General features: G+C 59.4%; 2 protein-coding genes across 6 annotated transcripts in view; one reads left to right on the top strand and one right to left on the bottom strand.

Moving 5' to 3' along the window:
* Positions 1–11,456, top strand: part of Smarcd3 (SWI/SNF related BAF chromatin remodeling complex subunit D3) — a 28,056-nt gene extending 16,600 nt beyond the window's left edge. For 2 of the 5 annotated variants that reach the window (XM_013078033.3, XM_004860372.4), the window contains 12 exons: positions 5,219–5,430; positions 7,151–7,193; positions 7,925–8,047; positions 8,166–8,288; positions 8,479–8,574; positions 8,728–8,829; positions 9,020–9,181; positions 10,049–10,146; positions 10,285–10,420; positions 10,698–10,820; positions 10,940–11,041; positions 11,256–11,456. In XM_013078033.3, coding sequence (XP_012933487.1) covers positions 5,219–5,430; positions 7,151–7,193; positions 7,925–8,047; positions 8,166–8,288; positions 8,479–8,574; positions 8,728–8,829; positions 9,020–9,181; positions 10,049–10,146; positions 10,285–10,420; positions 10,698–10,820; positions 10,940–11,041; positions 11,256–11,309 — 1,374 coding nt within the window. In that variant the 3' untranslated portion in view covers positions 11,310–11,456. Of the gene's footprint in view, positions 1–207; positions 282–2,103; positions 2,529–4,568; positions 4,624–5,218; positions 5,431–7,150; positions 7,194–7,924; positions 8,048–8,165; positions 8,289–8,478; positions 8,575–8,727; positions 8,830–9,019; positions 9,182–10,048; positions 10,147–10,284; positions 10,421–10,697; positions 10,821–10,939; positions 11,042–11,255 lie in introns of those variants that run through there. The other 3 variants (XM_021240953.2, XM_004860373.4, XM_087207675.1) reach the window with 3 other exon arrangements.
* A 131-nt stretch (positions 11,457–11,587) lies between these two features.
* Chpf2 (chondroitin polymerizing factor 2) lies at positions 11,588–17,248 on the bottom strand. The gene is made up of 4 exons (XM_004860370.4): positions 15,550–17,248; positions 14,493–15,057; positions 13,682–13,864; positions 11,588–13,021 (listed from the first exon to the last, which is right to left on the bottom strand). Exons 1-4 carry the CDS (start codon positions 15,828–15,830, stop codon positions 11,714–11,716), a joined length of 2,337 nt encoding a protein of 778 aa, XP_004860427.1. The 5' UTR covers positions 15,831–17,248; the 3' UTR covers positions 11,588–11,713.
* Positions 17,249–18,404: the final 1,156 nt, after the last annotated feature.

Raw genomic sequence — 18,404 nt, 5'->3', positions numbered from 1 at the left:
GCGTGGGGTTTGCTGTCTACAGCGCAGGGGGGACTCCCCAGGACTGGCTCTGGAGGGGGCTTACCTACTGCTCACCAGTTCCAAGGTACTGTCACCAGCTCTGACAAAAAGCAGATCTCCTGGATCTCCTGCCCCCCTCAGGTGCAGGGTGCCCCCCAACATGTCTCACTCTCAATCTTCAGAGCTGCCCAAATTGGGGTGCCTGTCCTCCTCCTGTGCTGCCTTCTTTTCCTGTAAGGACTCTCCAAAAGGCAAGAGCACTAGGATTTACACAAAGCCTGGTGAGTCTGCCCCACCCACCGCTGGAACCGCCAGCCAGGGCCCACGGAAGCCTGAAGTGGGTGGGGGAGTCACACTCACTCTGTCCTTTGCCAGTTGAGCTTCATGTTGTCGAATACCCACACCCAGGCATGGGGGACAGCAGGACCAAGCCCAGGCCATCCTAACCTCAGGGGCTGCAGCCACTCTGTGACACTGAACCCAACCCATGAAGCCCGGGGCACTTCAGGCATTGCATTGGTCTAGTACCAGTTCAAGGCCAGGGTAGATGGCACTGGGCGTTTTGAGAAGAGAAAGGTCTGTGAGGGAGAGTGAAGGCTTCCTGGAGGAAGTGAACCTGAGCTGGGCCCTGTAGGATGGGCGTGATGGGGACTGGCGGATGGCAGGTGGAGGCACTGCAGGCAAAGGAAAGGCAGGTGTGGAGAGTGAGTGGGGGGCTGGAGGAGAGCAGGTCCCCTCTCCAGGTTCCCGGCAGCCACCTTCGTGGCCTGGACCCACCCACCATGGCCCAGTGTCTCCCTGAGGCAGGGATAGAGGTGCGGCATCCTGGACCACAAGCCCTCGGCCACCTTTCAGCACCTGAATAGGCATCGACAGCCAGGAGCACAACCAGGGTCCAAAGAAAACCAGGCGCAGGTAGAACCTTCAGACAGGTCTTCGTCCTGACCTCTGGGGGTACCCCGAAGAGTCAGGGGCCAGGATCCCCCAGAGTATTGCTGGGTCCTGAGGGCACAGCTTCAATCAGGTATTCTAGCCATCCCCTCAGCATTGCCCTGCTGGCCCTGGATTCTGACAGCCAGCCCCAGCAGGCCCATAAACTTGACCCACTGTTGTCCAAAGCCAAGGCTCCTCCTCCGGGAGGCGGGGAGGGGGAGTGGCTTTGGGCGTGGGCGGGACCAGGGCGCCGTGCTTGGTACGGCAGGATTCACCACTCCTTCCTCCAGTCCTTCCTCCACTCCTGGGACTGCCATCTCCCTTAGCTGCCCCTAACTGGTCTCCCTTATCTCCTTTCTTTTGGGGTCCCGAGGCTGACCCCACCATCCCCAGCTGCCTCGGCTCCTCCGCGTCCCCATCCTCCTCCCCGGGCCTGCAAATCCCTCGTGCCTCATTCTTTCCAGCTCCCCACCCAAGCACCCTCCCGGGCCTTGCTCCATTCCCCACATTTTCCTCTCCCTGTCCTCATGAGCCGGACCCATGCCCCTCTTTCGGAAAGCTGTCCCCTCCTGCCCTCACTTTCTCGCATAGAGACAAAGGCGCCCAGTCCCAGAAATAGACGCACCCAGAAATGCACGGCACAGGCCGCGTCCTGCCCGCACGCACGCGCGTGAAGGCACAGCGGCGGCACGCGTGGAGGGAGGCACACAGACCCGCGTCTGTCTGTGCACGCACATAAACATCCACACCCACGGCCTCCGCGCCGGGCCACAAAAGGGTTCGGACACGCGGCGGCGGGCGCGCGAGACAAGGGCGCGCCGCCCTCCCTCCCGGGCACACCCACCGCGCCCCGGGGCCAGAGCAAGGCCTCCCCCGGGCAGCTCGGCTCCCCCCAGATTCCTCCCCGCAAATGTTTCCCTACTTGGCCTGCCAGGTCTCTGGGGAAAGGGCCTCCGAAATGCATCGGGAGCCACTTGGGGGAAGGAAGTTGGAACTGGCTGTTCCCTGCCTGGCTCTGCCGGCGAATTCCCTAACCGAGAAACTATTTGTGGCGAGGCAGCCGGAGTGGCCGGCGAGCCCCCCGCCGCCACCTCCTCGCGCCCCCTCCCCGCCTCGCCGCCGCCCCCCGCGGGCCTCGGGCTCCCTCGGCTGCAGCCGCGCTCGGCCGCCGGGCTGGTTGGCGCTGCGGGGCCGGCCGGCGCTGGTGCCCGGGCGGGTGCCCGCCGTGCCGGCCGTTCCCGCCGAGCCCGCACGCAGATCCCGGGCCGCCGGACTATTTCTGGCTTATCAGTGCTGGAATGCGGCAGCCTCGGCGGCGGGCGGGCGGCGGCGACGGCGTGGGCCGTGGGCCGTCAGGGCAGCCCTGAAGGGGCCCCCTCCCCACTCCGCTCGAGTAGAAGTGTGAGAGAGCCCAGCAGGACTCAGAGGGGAGAGTTGGAGGGAAAAAAAGGCAGAAAAGGGAAAGAAAGAGGAAGAGAGGGAGAGAGAGAGTGAGAGGCGCCGCGGAGCCCACCCTGATGGCCGCGGACGAAGTTGCCGGAGGGGCGCGCAAAGCCACGAAAAGCAAACTTTTTGAGTTTCTGGTCCATGGGGTGGTGAGTGGGGGAAAGTTAGCGGGGGAGGGCGCGGGCTGGCGCGGGCTGAATGGAGAGGGGACCGGGAGGGACCCCGAGGCGCCGGGGACGCATGGCCTCTGCCGGGGCACACGGCCCGGCCAGGACGGTGCCTGCGCCTGGCATCCGAACACGTCGCCAGGCGGCCGCTGGGGATGGGCGCGCGGCGGCGGCGGCGGCAGCGGCGGCAGCGGCGGCGGGAAGGGAGGCGCTGGAACGGGCGCTTGTCAGGGCCGGGGGTGGGACTTGGGACTGTCCCCCGCCAGGGTGTGTGTGTGCAGGGAGGGATCCCCTCTGTGCTCGACGTGTTGACTTCAATTCTTTTCCCCTTGGGCCCAGGTGTTCCCCACGCCGGCAGTGGGGGTGGGGGACAGGGACCAGGCACAGGGTGGGTGGGTTGTCTGTTGTCCCTGTTCAACCGTTGGGACAGTGGCACTGACAGTGGGGCACCAGGCGCAGGTGACCCTGGAGGCACTGTGAGCCAGTGAGCGGAAAGCTCTCTGCTGAACAGCCTCTGCATTCCCGCAGGAGAGCTTGGGGCTTGGCTGTGGCCTCTGTCTCGAGGGTCAAGAAGAGGCCTACTTTAGGACCAGACGTCAGGTTAAGGGGTTTTAGGATCCCCTTGAGCCTCACCGGAAGTGAATGACCTGAACACCTCAAAGGTGTGAAGGAAGGGCTGGAGTCAGGGACAGGAGGCCTAGAGGCCAAAGGGATAGCACTGGCCTGTCCTGTCCCGTCCCAGGCAGGTTACAAAGACACGTGGGCACCTAGAGGGAGTGGGGACCGCCACGGATAGAGCCCTGAGCTGGGTCGGTCGGGAGGGGGCTGGGGCTTCAGGACCGGGGAAGGGGAGAGGGTGGGGACTGAGTGGAGAGGAAGCGGGTAGATTCACTATGGCCAAATTTGGTTGTGACCCCGAGAAGACACCTCAGTGAGAGAGCCCAGAGTCCCCAACATCTTTGCCTCTTCTTGGGTGGTGCTGGGGGGTAACAGGGCCTCTCTAAATAAGTCAGCTGGTGCATGGCCTTGATTGAAGGGGAAGCAGTGATAAGGGAGAGGCTTTCCCCAAGGCAGCCTGCTCCAACCCCAGGGCTCTTGGGGTGCGGCTTCGCAGGGATCCCTGTGAGCCAGTGTAGTCCCCAGTCCTGACCTTGCTACCTGGGGGGTCTCTTCAAAGAGGCCACCCATTGAGAAAAGGGCGCTCTACCTCTCTACGTGGATTTGAATACAGTCAAGTCAGAGCTTTGGTTCTTGGGTGGCTGTGAGCCCCAGAACCCCACTCTCAGTGCCCTGTCTATGCTGGTGGGGATGGCCAGGCCCGGGCTCTGTTGGGACTGCCACCCTGGAGACATGAGTGACAGGGTCAGGTGGGATGGGAGAGGCTGACACAGGACAGGCAGGTGCCATCACTAGAGACGGGCAGAGACAGCTGCTGGCTGGAGTGGAGGGTGTTAGGGTTAGACGCAGTGCAGGAAGAAAAACAAGCCCAGGGCGGGGTCGGGTGCCCCCTTGTGCTGGGGTAGAGTGTGGGGGGGTGGTAACATGAGCCCAGGATCTGTGTCCCTTCCTCCCTGATCGCCTTCTCTCTCCCACCTCCCCTCCACTTTATGGCCCCTGAACCTCTCTCTGACCCTGTTCATCTCCTTTCTTGGGTCTGGACAAGGGTCTGGAACACTTTGCTGGGAGGCATTTGTATCTCATCTGAACCCATCTGACTGATAGTGGGCTGGGAATGCCACCTGCCCGTGGTCCCCTCTGATCCCTGACATCTGCCCTCACTGGGGTGGCATGACGGGTGGAGAAGGTCTGTGGGATGGGCCCTTCTCTGCCTCCGGGGACAGGCAGGGGATGGAAATGCATGAGGTGGAGATGCTGCTGCTTTTGACCCACTCGGGCTCCCTGGCAGCCCACCTGGAGCCCAGCTTCAGGGCTCCCAATCAGAGAGACCTGCCAGGGTCTGACGTCAGCCCCTCAGGTGCCCTTGCCCTGCCCCCAGCCTTCACCCTGGGAGAGGTGGGGGAGGGGGGTTAAGTCTGGGAAGCCCCTGGGTGTGGAAAGTTGGAGTCAGCAGAAGAGAGTAAGGTCTGAGGTGGAGGGGCCAAATTCCGGGCAGGGTGGGGGCCGAAAAAGGGGTGAATGGGGAAGGGGCTGGGCAGCCCGAGAAGGGGGCTGGGAGGGCGAGGGAGTGGCCAGAGGCAGCGCGGACAGCGGAGCCCGCGTCCCAGGGGACGTTCAGGTGCGCCCGATGCCAGGAGCAGCGGCGTGACCTTGGCGAGGTCGCTTTTCTCCTTGAGCCGCAGTTGCCTCATCTGTCAAGTGGGGACGAGAGGGCCTGTTCAGGCGCCCTGCCGAGCAGCGTGCGGCCGGGAGCATCCTTTGCAAGGCGCCATTCCTAGCCCGCTCGGGTATCTGCCGCGCCCGCGGCCGGCGATGCCCTGAGCGCCCGCCTGGCTCCAGTTCCTTCCCGCCGCGGGGCTCCGAGCCCCCTCCTCCGAGCCGCGCGGGTCCCCGCGCCCCGCCCCGCCCACCTCTCGCTCTCACCCAGTGCCCGGGGTCACCAGCGGGGAGGGGTGGTGTCGGCCCAGGTAGGGGCGCCGGCTTCGCGCCTGCGGCCGAGGACCCAGGACTGACCGGTGGGTGCGGGTTTCTGCTTCACCCCGCCCCGCCCCCAGCGCCCCGGGATGCCGTCCGGAGCCCGGATGCCCCACCAGGGGGCGCCCATGGGCCCCCCGGGCTCCCCGTACATGGGCAGCCCCGCCGTGCGACCCGGCCTGGCCCCCGCGGGCATGGAGCCCGCCCGCAAGCGAGCAGCGCCCCCGCCCGGGCAGAACCCCGCGCAGAGCCAGGGCCAGCCGGTGCCCACCGCCTCCGCGCGGAGCCGCAGGTGAGTGGGGCGGGGGCGGGCGGGGCCGGGGGCGAGGCGCGGAGGACTGGGGGGCTGAGGAGGAGCTGCTGGCAGGGGCGTCTCCCGGGTGGGATGCCCCCTGGGGAGGTGGGCTTAGGGGCACTGGCCTGGTTCTTTTGTGTGCCCACGAGAGACGGGCTGCGGCCGTCACAGCCAGTGCCCCTTTCCTTGCCCTGCTCCTTGTCACCCAAGTCCTCCTCACCCCGACCCCAGGTTTTGGGTGATGCTTCAGTCTTTGGGGTGGGATGGGGCTGGCGAAGGACCAGGGCAGAGCCTTTGGTGTTTTCCAAAGTGTAATACCCCACTGCACCTTCCTTCGAGCCCCTGGCAGAGTCTCAAAGACTGTTCCAGCCAGACCTTCTCCGTGGGAATCTCTGGCCATGGGGGTGGAGCCTGGGGACTTCTCTGTGGGTGGTGGCCTCTGCCCAGTCTTGTGCAGGTGACTCTTAGGCACTCAACTGGTGAGGTCCTCTGCACCAACTCTGTCCCCAGGTCACCAGGGCCAGCCCCTTTCCTTTTCTTGGCAGTTGGTGGCACCCCAAAAGCCCCTGCTGGCTCCTGGCAGAAATTATGCCACCCTGGGCATCAGTATTTAGCCAAACACACATGTTTCCTTTTGCACAACAGATGGACTCCTATAAAAGGTGCAATATTAATTTTACTTCATTATTGAATTTTTTTTTTTTTTCGTACTGGGGATCGAACTTGGGACCTTGTGCTTTTGAGGCAGGCGGCGGCACCACTGAGCTAAATCCCCAGCCCTTGAATTTTTTATACAAGGAAAATTCACCATTTGTAGGAATCCTATGATGAATTATTTTGAAAAGCGAATCGTCATTTTGTATATCAGATAAGAATTCTAAGATTTATCTTGTATAAACGGGGAGTTTCACATAGATACTTTGTTTAAAGCAGTAACCTTCAGTGAGTTGCTCACCCAGCCTTCCAGTGGATTCTGTGGTGAGGGGGCAGTGGGTGCGACCACCACACGGGGGCAGTGTAGAGCCATACTCCGGATCCGCCAAGGGTGTTCTGTGCTGCTTTTGGGAGTTAGCAGTTAGTGGGTGAGGAGGCCAACTCCCAACTGGTGCCCAGCCCAAGCCCACGTAGTGTGGCCCCCACCTCAAGTCATACCTACACAGAACATCCCTGCTCACTGTCTCTGGGTCCCTGTCTGGTGTGCGTCCCATGCCCTGTTGGCAGGTGGTCGTAGGGCACAAGTGCCCCAGCCCTCAGTGGTCCTTTCCAGTCACAGGGTGGCAGGAATGTAAGTCCCCCGGCTTCATGGCTTCCCCACCTGCTCCAGGGGTGGGGAGGGGTTGACGCTCCCCTGTCTGAGCTCAGACCCCCTGGACATGCACCCCTGCTTGGCAGGAAGGGCAGGTCCTCCCTGTCCCCCGTCCTCCCCACTCCCCAGCTTCCTCCCCTACCCCCAGTGCATCCTAAGTCTGAATTTCTCTGGCCGGCCCTGAGGATGTGGTGGTGTGGAAGGGGGGAGCGTCCCAGGCCAGAGGACTTGCTAAGAGAGGACGACGGCATGCCAGCTCCACATACCACTTGGGCAGGCGGGTGGGCAGACAAGCGGGCTATGGGAACCCCAGCCAGGCAGGCGGAGATGTCGGGATAATGTAGCAGGTGGCCTCGTTACTCCCAGATCTGTCACCATGGTAACCTGGTTTTTTCTTTAAAAAATGTACAGTGCCAAGAGGAGGAAGATGGCTGACAAAATCCTCCCTCAAAGGGTGAGTGCCTTTCACAGCCGCCCCAGCAGCCCCCCCCTCTGCGGCCCCACCCTCTCGCAGGAGCAGAGCTTCAGCAGCACACCACTCTCACTGTTTGTTTAAAAAGCTCATTAAAGAAGTGAGGCTCCTCAGGCCAGACGGCGGGACGGGCCAGAGGGAAGGAGGCACCTGAGGTCCAGGGGATGGAGCGCCAGCAGTCAGGAGACAAAAAGGCATGGGACAAAGAAGAGAAAAGAAGCTGCCAGAGGGAGTCAGGGAACAGAAGATGGCCAGGGACCCAGGCCGAGCTGGGTGTGGGTGGCGTGCTGAGACCCCAGGTGTGGGGCCAGCGAGGGGCCAGGACCGAGGCAAGCGATGACAGCCGTCCTCTGTGTTGGGGACTCCAGAGCCCCTCAGCTCTTTGCAGGGACCCAAGAGAGGCCAGATGACAGGAGAAGTGACAAGATGAGGTTAGGCGCTAGCACTTGCTAGGCTGCACGGATGCTCAGCCTGGCATTGAGCTGCATGGATCTCTCTAGAGGGAGGAGCAGTTCTTATCTGAACACACGGAGGCCCCACTGAGGTTGCAGCCTGGGGTCCTAGGGTGAAGTCCCATCTGCACTCTCAAAACTCCTGGTCTGCAATCAGACCCCTTCCTTCCACACTTCTTGTGCCCTGGGATTGCACACCAGGCTCCCGTTCCACATCACAAGATTGTCTCAGACCCCGCTCCTGTCTTGCTCCTCCTCCAGATTCGGGAGCTGGTTCCCGAGTCCCAGGCTTACATGGACCTCTTAGCATTTGAAAGGAAACTGGATCAAACCATCATGCGGAAGCGGGTGGACATCCAGGAGGCCCTGAAGAGGCCCATGAAGGTGCCTTAGTATGGGCAGGAAGAGGGCTCTAAGCTGGTGATCAAGATGGGGAAGCAGGGTGGCCCCCGGGGTGGAGGCACATAGTCTCTGCCCTATACTATGCTCTTTATTTCTACAGCAAAAGCGGAAGCTGCGTCTTTATATCTCCAATACTTTTAACCCCGCGAAGCCCGATGCAGAGGACTCTGATGGCAGCATTGCCTCCTGGGAACTGCGGGTGGAGGGGAAGCTCCTGGATGATGTACGTCCTGGCCCAGGTCTCTCCAGGTGTCCTGGGGTGGGTATGGGCATCAGGAAGAGTCAGGGAGTCGCCCTGCCCCAGTGGGTGGGCCTGGGGTGAGTCTGAGTGCAGAAGGCTGCCCCAAAGTGTGCCACCTGCCTGCTGCCAGCTCAGCCCATCCTGCACCATGGCCCCTGTTCCTCTCCCACAGCCCAGCAAGCAGAAGCGGAAGTTCTCTTCCTTCTTCAAGAGTTTAGTCATTGAGCTGGACAAAGACCTGTACGGCCCTGACAACCACCTTGTTGAGGTAAGGCAGATCCTTTCTGCCCTTGAACCCACTTTCCTGAAGGCCCAAGGCCCAAGAGAACCTGCACAGATTTGGATCAGGGATCATGCTAAAGCCCTCAGCCCTACCGAGCCAGATGGGCCTGCAGGTGACCCAGCCCTTCCCCCTGGACAGTGGCACCGAACACCTACAACCCAGGAGACGGATGGGTTCCAGGTGAAGAGGCCAGGGGACCTCAGTGTGCGCTGCACACTACTCCTCATGCTGGACTACCAGGTCTGTGCCTGTCCCCACATCCCAGATGCCAAACCAGGCACATCCCAAGGGGCCCCGTCCTCCTTCCTGCCCCTCCTGCAAACCCTATTTCCAAGGGGCCCGATCACCATGGCCTCTGCCCCAAGATGCCTGGCCTTGAGCTTTTCCCACGTCCTCTCTTTGGTCTAATTTTCTGGTCACCTTTTCCTAGCCTCCCCAGTTCAAACTGGACCCTCGCCTGGCCCGGCTGCTGGGGTTGCATACACAGAGCCGCTCGGCTATTGTACAGGCCCTGTGGCAGTACGTGAAGACTAACAGGCTACAGGACTCCCATGACAAAGAGTACATCAACGGGGACAAGTATTTCCAGCAGGTAATGTCTCCTGAACCCAGGGATCTGGGGAGCACCTCTTCAAAGGGAACACCACATCTCCCTACTAGAGTCTGTAAGACCAGAAACGGCCAGAGCCATGGCCGTGGGCCAGGAGGGATAGGGGTCTAGGCCAGGTCTTCTACACATCAGCTCTATGCCGCAGCCCTCCATTTAGGCTCCCCAAGTTAGGACTATCTGGAACCCTACAAAGCCAACGACATACCGGAATGCCATGTTCTTGGCACTTGGAGTTAGGATCCCTGGGTTCTAGACCAGCCCTAGACTTTAGGTAAGTTAACTCTGCTATTTGTGCCTTGCTCCTTATCTTTGAAGTGTGGGGTAATGACACCCATGCCCTGGGCAGTTAAGAAAATCACATTGCTGTGAAATTGCTAGGGCAACATTCTCCCAAAGTAGAGTAATATTAGGAATATGTTTTACAACAAGCACAGCAGATAAAGCTCAGTAGAAAAAGCAGGTGATATTTATTGAGGCTTACCATGTCGCCAGGCCCTACTGAGAGCACTTTGTGAAAGTGTGTCGATTCCGTGAATCCTCATGACACCCTGTGAGATAGGAACTGTCAAAGTTCCCATCCCAGAGATGAAGACACTGAGGCCAAGGCTGTTGGGTGACTTGCTCAAGGTGGCATGGTGTGATGGAAGCAGGGCTAATGCCCCAGCGGGTAGCTCAGGGCCCTACCCCAAGCCCTTGTTTGCCATGCTGCCAACCCTACATCCCATGGGCACTGAGGAACCCAACTTGCCCTCAGCTTCCAGTGGCCTTTCCAGAATGGAAGGACCTAGAACTATAGCCATGATCTCTTTACACAGAGGAGTGAGATTTTCCTCGACTGTCTTATTTCAGATTTTTGACTGTCCCCGGCTGAAGTTTTCTGAGATTCCCCAGCGCCTCACAGCCCTTCTGTTGCCCCCTGACCCAATTGTCATCAACCATGTCATCAGGTGAGGTGGCCCCAGCTTGCTTCTGCCTTTCTAGTCCTCCCTCCTCTTCCCTCCCTCCCTCCCTCCTGTGCACCAGCCCTGGGGCTCTGGGCCTCTGTGGAGACGTCATGGCCACCAAGGGGTTGACTTCCCTGGCAGCGTGGACCCATCAGACCAGAAGAAGACAGCGTGCTACGACATTGATGTGGAGGTGGAGGAGCCACTGAAGGGCCAGATGAGCAGCTTCCTCCTGTCCACAGCCAACCAGCAGGAGATCAGTGCTCTGGACAGTAAGGTGGGGCCCGAGCCCAGAGCTGGAGCGGAACAATAACTCAGAGAGGACACAGCACACTTAGGACAGACCAGAGCGTGGGTTAGGGGCAGACAGGGACATGTGCCTTCGCTGGCTGCCCAAATCCCAAGTTTAGCTCTGCCCACCCTTCCTTGGCTGGGTCTTGGTGGAAGTGGGGCTCGGAGACCGCCCTTCATGGAAGCCCTCCCCTCCCACCGCACCCTGCCACCTTCCCACGGGCATTGCGGTGACCAGGTGGAAAGCATCTCTCTACCTGCAGATCCATGAGACGATCGAGTCCATAAACCAGCTCAAGATCCAGAGGGACTTCATGCTAAGCTTCTCCAGAGACCCCAAAGGCTACGTCCAAGACCTGCTCCGCTCCCAGAGCCGGGACCTCAAGGTGAGCAAGAGGCTGGGGGGCGCTGGAGTGGAGACAAGCAGATGGGGAAGAGCATAAACGCTGTATGCCAGAGGCAGGTGAGGGCGCAGGGCTGGCACCGACTCCATGCCCCCTCTCAGGTGATGACGGACGTAGCTGGCAACCCTGAAGAGGAGCGCAGGGCTGAATTCTACCACCAGCCTTGGTCCCAGGAGGCTGTGAGCCGCTACTTCTACTGCAAGGTCAGGCGCCCCTGCCCTTGAGCTTTCCTTTCCTCCACATCTCCCTGCCCTTGCTGCTCCCCAGTGACGCCTGTCTGCCACACACACCCCGGTGTATTGTGGCCTCCTGCTCCCAGACTGGGCCAGGACAGGGGACACAGGATGGGTGGGCGGGCTGTCCTGCTCACTCACCAGGAGCACTGTAACCCTGTCCCTGCCCACACTTCGTCTAAAGATTCAACAGCGCAGGCAGGAGCTGGAGCAGTCACTGGTTGTGCGCAACACCTAGGGGCCTGCGACTGAGCACTGCTGTGGACTGGGGACCAGCTGGGGGCACCCCGAAGAACTGGCCAGACGGCTGGGATCGGCCACCTCACCCTTGGCTTCTTGCCGCCTTGGGGGCGGGAGGACTGGATTAAAGGTTGTTCATCTGACAGCAGCCGTGTGATCAATGGAAACCCAGGACAGAGGGAGCCAGGAGGGGGAAGACAGTGGGTCCCTCTGCACAAACTCCCCACACCCTTCCCTCAGATTCTTCTCCTTCCCCATTTTTCCTAGTTAAAAACATTTTGGTAGAAAACATTTTTTAATAATACTTTCTTATTTAAAAAAATACAGCAACATGCCCTCTGTCCATCGCCTTGCCTTGCCCTTCCTGGGGCAGAGGTGGACGAGGGACCCTCAGGGAGGGTGCTAGGTGCTGTTGGCCTGCTCCTGCTCGAACAGGGCCATGGCAAGCTGGGCACGGCCCCCCAGCCCCTCCAGGTTGCTCAGGCGGCAGCGATGGAAGAGTTCCTCGCTGAGCCGGGGGCTGCAGTCCCGCAGGGAGAACTTCTGCACCAGCCCTGGCTCTACGGCCCGAAAGAGGTGGAGCCCTGAGAACCGGAGGAAAACATCCATCACCTCCAGCCCCTCCAGGGCTTCCTCCTCTTCCTGGCCTGCCAGTTCACCAGCCAGCCGGGCGCGGGCCGCCAGATAGTCAGCATTGTAGAAACAGCCCTCTGCCGATGCCTGCCGGTCAAACCTGCCCCCAACAGGGGCCCCCCGGGACGGGTCCGAGCCAGGAGGGGATGGGGGGTCAGGGCCAGCCCCTGGAGGGCCTGGGGGTGACCTCTGTGGTGACAGGGCAGGGGTGAACTCTTGGAAATGGACTGGGAAGAAAGCCTGCCAGCCGGAGATGGCGTTCATGCGGCAGCGGTTGAGGACTTCGGGCCCAGGCCTGGTCCACACGGTGGTGAGGAAGAAGAGGGTGTCCACGGGGTGCTTCTTGGACACCACATCCATGAGTCGCACCTGGGAAGGGGCCTCTGCTCTCACAGCAAGCCAGGCCAGCCTTGCCCCAGGATACCGCCGCTCCAACTCCGCAGCCGCAGCCTTCACCCCAAGAAATGGGTCTGGGGCCCCATGGCCACCATCCCGGGGCCCATAGACCAGCAGCAGGGTGAGCAGCACATGCTCTCGAGGCTCCAGCACGCTGGCTGCAAAGGCCTCCAGGAATGCTGTGGCCACTGCAGCTTCGGCCACCAGGAGTGGTAGCACCAGCTGCACTCGGGTGGCTTCGGTGACATAGGGCATAGGCAGGATTTCCACGCGGCTCAGTGGCCGCAGCAGACTGACCCTTCGAACCAGGGCCCGCCGGTGCCCCCGCTGAGTGACAGCTTCCAACAGCAGGTCCAAGGTGTACTCCATGCCCCGTGCTGGGTCAAAGCGCCGGTAACCATTGAGCAGCCGCCGCTTCTGGAAGCGCAGGCGGGGCTGATAGCGCCGATTGAGCTGCTCCAGAGCAGTGTCCACAGCATCACCCACGTCCACCCTGTTGGCCCCCTGCAGAGGGCACTTGGGAGCCCCATCTGCACAGGAGAAGGTGTGCTGCTCAGTGAAGTAGTCCCAGCCCAGCACCTCAAAGCGAGAATGCGGTGTGAAGGGAGCCGGGAGTCCGATGGGCCAGCTCAGGCCTGCCTCTCCCTCGGGGGTCAGTACTGTCAGGTTTTGGATCTGGGCCTGGGTTGGAGGGAACACACCTCATGTGAGCACCAGTGCTAGGATCCCACCCGGCTCCAGCTTTCTGGCCTCGGAGATTCTGACAGTGAGCTCTGGCTAATCACCTGTGTCCTGCTGTAAATTGCAGAGGGGACAAGAATGACCCCCACCTTACATAAATGCCGTGAGGAGGGACGTGCACTTTACACAGGAAAAGTCATCTTGACGTACGACGCTCACCCACCCTTCTCTGCCCTGTCCAGTGCACACACATCCTCTTCATGACTGGACCCTTTCTCATCTGTACCCCATCACTAAAGATTCCCACATGCCTCTCCCGTCTACTCTTGGGCTTTATTTTATTTTATTTTATTTTATTTTATTTTTTGGTACCAGGGATTGAACTCAGGACCTTGTGCTTGTGAGGCAGGCAGCGGAACCACTGAGCTAAATCCCTGGCCCTACTCTTGGGCTTTCTTAAGAGTTCCAGAAGTTCAGGGACTTCTGGGTTTCTGCCTCCTTGGGTGGAGAAGCACTGTCAGCTCCCATCTGCCCTGCCATGCTAGGGTCCAGCCCAGCCCCGACTTGCTCAGCTGCCTGCTCCTTTGAAGTCTGGACGCATTGGGGCCCCCCTCCTACCCTCCAGCCAGTCCCAGGCCTGCCCACTGTTCTACAGCTCACCTGCAGTTGTTCTATTTCACTGTAAGCCCACTCCAGCTCCAGAGCACTGAAGCGTTTGTGCAGCCGGTACATGAGGGTGCCTTCGGAGACAGGGTGCACGGCGAAGGCACTCAGGAAAGCCGAGCTCCCCTCCTTCTCGGGGTCCCTATTCTTGGCCAGTTCAAAGGAGCGATACTGCTGCCCCTGGAGGGATCAATCATACCAATCAGTGCCACACACAAAGGCTGCCTATCCCAGCAGGCCTTGACCATCCTCACCGATCACACCTGCCACGGTTGCTACTTCAGAAGGAGTGGAAGGAAAGGCTCTTCCTGGTGGCTCCCCTTTCTCAGGCTAATTTCAGTGCCTCATTTTAGGAATGATAAATCAAGTAGGCACTAGGGATACCTTCTCCCCACAATGAATCCCACTGCTCCTCAGTGGCATGAAAGCCATGAGCCAGAAAATCTTCCAAGCCTTCCACCCTTCTGCAGCACAATGGGCTCCTCCGAGGGCTGGAAAGTGATCACCTTTCTTCTCAGGGAAGAAGCCATCCCTAGAAAATGCCCACATTGTCCCTAAGTGTGATGTGCAAGGGGAGGTGTTGGGGAAGGGAGACAGATGGGGTGCAGGATGGTGAGTCAGGCCCCTCTGTCCTGTTCAGGGATCCCTGATAAGATGCGCTTCTGATGGCCTCAGGGTTATGAGTGACAAAGGGGCAGGGCAGTAGCTGGGAGGACAAAATGTCAGCCTCTAGCGAGCAGCCTGGAGAGCACTCACTCAGTCACTGTCAACTTGGTGGGGACTGGGACTGACTTGAAAGAGCTGTCACCTGGTGCTGTGAGACACAGCCAACGCCCAGAGAGTCGATGAGGCAGCGGCCAAGCCACTCATCAGGACGAGCACTGAGAATGTCCCCGCGGCAGCCATCTAGGTGCGGCCGCAGGCGAAGCAGGAGGCTCCGTGACAACAAGTAGCCAAAGCCCCCATGGCAGTACCGGGCCTGCTCGCCTGCCCCGATGAACTCCTCTGCCCGGCCCAGGTACAGGTCCTGGTTGATGCTGAGGTGGCCGGCAAGGGCTGCCAGGCGAGGGGCCTGCACATATGTGTCATCCTGCATAATGAAGAACCAGTCATAGTCGGCCCCAAAGTGTGTGTGAAGGTGGCGCAGGGTCTCCGACATGAGCCAGGCAGGCCGCTCATCCCCATGGGACACCACCTGCATCCCTGAGGGAGCCCGGGCCCCTCGCTGCCCGGTGAAGTAGAGTAGCCGAGGGAAGTGGTGGGCCACTGTGCGGTTAACAGCCACGGCCAGAGTAGACAGTGTGGCCCGGGAAGTCAAGACGGCCACCAGCAACCGCTCTCGAGAGCCCAGCTCTGTTTGGATGTACCGAGTCCTGTGGAGAGACCAGCAGGCAGGGGTCAGTTCCCTGGTCTGCAGAGAATGTGCGCCAACTTGTCCAGCACATACATCCCCCTAGGACCAAGTGAGTTTGAGCTGAGGAAAAGGGACAGACTCCCTTCCTTGTCAATATGGATTAGCAAATAAACATTCATTGAGTAGTTAATGAAACACCAATTCAGCATCAATGATGAGACTTTCTTAGATATGAGAAGGAGCAAGTCTGGAACAAAGCAAGATGGAGAAAAGACAAAGAATTGCACCAGGCATGGTGGTGCACACCTGTAGTCCCAGCACTTGGGAGGCTGAAGCAGGAGGATCACAGTACTCAAGGCCAGCCTGGAATATATAGCAAGATTCTGTCTCAAAAAACAAAAAAAGACAGGAATTGCTGCAAGGAACCAAACATTGAAGCAGAAGTAAGGACTTAAACAGCAGTCCCAGCTAAGACCCATGTTGGTAAACCATGCAAATAAGTGCCCCTCACCTGAGCACCTTCTTGTAGGGCTTGTTTGGATCCCTGTAGTAGGGGACAATCCTAGGTTTGAAGTCCTCATCACTTTGGTCCAGCTGGTGTCCTGAGTCTGGATTCTGTGGCCCTCCTGGCTCCCCCACAACCTCTACACAGGGATCCTCTCCCTCACCCTGGATCCAAGAAACCCGAAGGAGGCTCAGGCTGCATCCAAGTGACAGTCCTAGGATGAGGGGTAGTGCTGGCCGCAGCAGAGCCAACAGGGAGCTCAGTCGCATGGTGACAGGCCTGACCATGAGGGTGCACCCGTGGGCACAGCTTCAAGAGTCAATGTGTCGATGGGCACCAGGCCAGCAGTAGGCTTAGTCTTAGCCAGGGAACGCGGGGTGAACAAGGTCAACAACAGAGCAAGGTGTGCTGACTTCCAGGCCAGGCATCCCCTGGAAGATCGATGGAGCTGACTCTACACTCCAGATGCCTGGTCTTCAGTCACCAAGGTGTGAGATTCACCCTTCAGCCCAAGCAGTACACACATGCAAATGGTTTCCTTTGCTCCTGAGATTACAGTGTGCCTTCCAGTAGGAAGGAGAGGAGCAAAGCTCAGTACTCTCAAACCTAACCCAAAAAAGGACAACACACAAATGCAGACTGGGCCTAAGTCAAAAGAAGGCAGCAACTGATAAAGAAGGGCTTAGGGAAAAGCACATGATACATCAAAGCAACTGTCCAACCAGAGGCAGCTGCCTCAGTTTCCCTTTTCTGAAGACCACCTAGCAACATCCCCACTCAAGCTGTTGAAGAGGCTGCTGACCAACTGCTGCAGACCAGCAAAAGGCAAGGAGCCAGGGGCTCTTTCCGCCCTGCTCTCAAGTACCAAGGACACACAATGGCTACAGCAAGCCCCCCTCCCTCTCAGGAGCAGTCAGCAGCGGCGCACGGTGCACACCAGCCAGCCCACATCAAAGGAGGTGGGCACACGCGGTGACTCAGCACTGACGGCCGCTCAGAGGAGCGCAGTGCCCCATGGAGCCATTTTGCAGGGCATTTGTCTCAGTATCCCAGCTGCTGCCAGGCTCTGCTGCCCACCCTCCTGAGGGCAGGCAGCGTACAAATTACAGGCACTCTTGCTGCGTGCCAGCAAATGCTGCCTGGCTTTCCCTGGGCCCCGGGGACCACGCCAAACAAGCGGAAAGCAAACCGTGCGTGCGACGAGCAGCAGCTGGAGAACACAGGGGTTCTGAGAAGGCCAGCAGGAGCGCGGCTGCCTTCCGCCAGGACCCACGGCCGGCCCCGTCTCGGCGCCCGCAGCCCGAGCCAGCCCCAGAAGAAAGGGCCAAAGCGAGTCTTAAAACAGACAGCGGAGGAGCGGGGTCCAGCTGCTGTGAACCGCGGGCCGGCGAGCGGAAGCGAGGGAGGGAGGGAGGTCGAAGCCGGGACCGGAGCCGGAGTCGGCGTCCTCAGCCCGCTCGGCCGAGGCGAGGCAGCTGGCGACTGGGGGCGCCCGATCCCCAAGGGAGGGGGCCCCAGCAGCCGGACTGGGGTCGGCGGAGGCCGGATCGAAGGTGACAGGGTCTCCGGCGGGACATGGGGACCCGGAGGCGTGCGTAGGGACCCCGGCGGAGGGCTGAGACCGGGAAGAGTGAACAGACCCCAGGGCCGATGGAGGATCCGGCTCCGCCGCGGATGCAGCTGCCACCTCACGCCGCGGCCCGAGGCTTCCTCTTCCGCTGTCTGTCAGTCACCCGTCTCTATGGTGACCGTATCCGGCCGCTCGCTCCTCCCACGCCCTCTCTATGGTCGCTCGCATCCCTGGCCCCCAGTAAAGAGCTGGGATCCACAGACGCCAATCCCAGCGAACCCGAACTGCACCAGAGGTGCCCCAAGCTTTCTCTCAACAGCATCTGCGCTGAACAAAAGGCATACCCCCACCCTCCATGAGCACGCTTCTCCCCAACGGTTTCGCAACCCAATTCAGTTGCTTAACTGTTGGTTGTTTGCCCATTAAACTTCAGACGTCTTAGTGAGTGCTGTCCTAGGTAAATAAAGGGTGGATGAGATGGGCATGGCTCTGCCCTCAGGCAGCTGAGAGTTGAGGGCAACAGGTGGAGAGTAAACCTTCGTCAGAAATCAAACTATGATACCGTAAGTACCATTGCAAAAAAGTACAGAAGCCAGTGGAAACCCAAACAGGGAGAGTTAAGTTAGATGGAGAATGTGGGGATGATGCGATCCAAAGGTTCAGGTAAGAGTTCCAGATAGAAATCTGAGTTTTCCAGGGGCTGGGGATTTAGCTCAGCGGGACAGCACCTGCCTGGCAAGCTCGAGGTCCTGAGTTCAATCCTTGGTACCAAAAAAAAAAAAAAGCTGAATTTTCCAGGCAAAGAGCACGCGGAGGACCTGACAGAGGGGAAAGCAGTCATCCACAAAGAAAACTGAAAAGGCCAGGGCAGTAGAGCCTGGTGAGGGGACATTGCCCAAGGTGAGGTTAGGGGACAGGCAGTGGACTCCTAGCCACTGCTCCAGTTTGGAAATGTACACAGGCAATTTACTCATCAGACCATGGGACAGGGTGTGGGGGCTCAATGCCTTGCACACTGGAAAACCATCCTGATCCCAGCAGCCTGCAGATGTCCTATTGAACATTCATATAGGTGAAAAAAGGTTACACCTGGGTTTTTTACATTAAAAATGAGCTACTTTTTCAGGGTTGTAATATGTGAATTTTTAAGGGACATAACTATCACATAAATGGAAGGACAATGGTACTTCGTTATGTTTAGGAATTTGCTAAGTGCTAGTCACCTTTTTAGAGCACTGTATCACTGACTTCAGTGTCACAGTGTTCAGAATACATCTGTATTGTCACATCC

Source organism: Heterocephalus glaber, unplaced genomic scaffold (assembly GCF_053883595.1).
Source record: "Heterocephalus glaber isolate CG9 unplaced genomic scaffold, H.glaber_assembly_v1.0 deba00000818, whole genome shotgun sequence".
NCBI lineage: Eukaryota > Metazoa > Chordata > Mammalia > Rodentia > Bathyergidae > Heterocephalus > Heterocephalus glaber.
The sequence above is the reverse complement of the archived record's forward strand: the minus strand, read 5'-3'. Positions and strand labels throughout refer to the sequence as shown.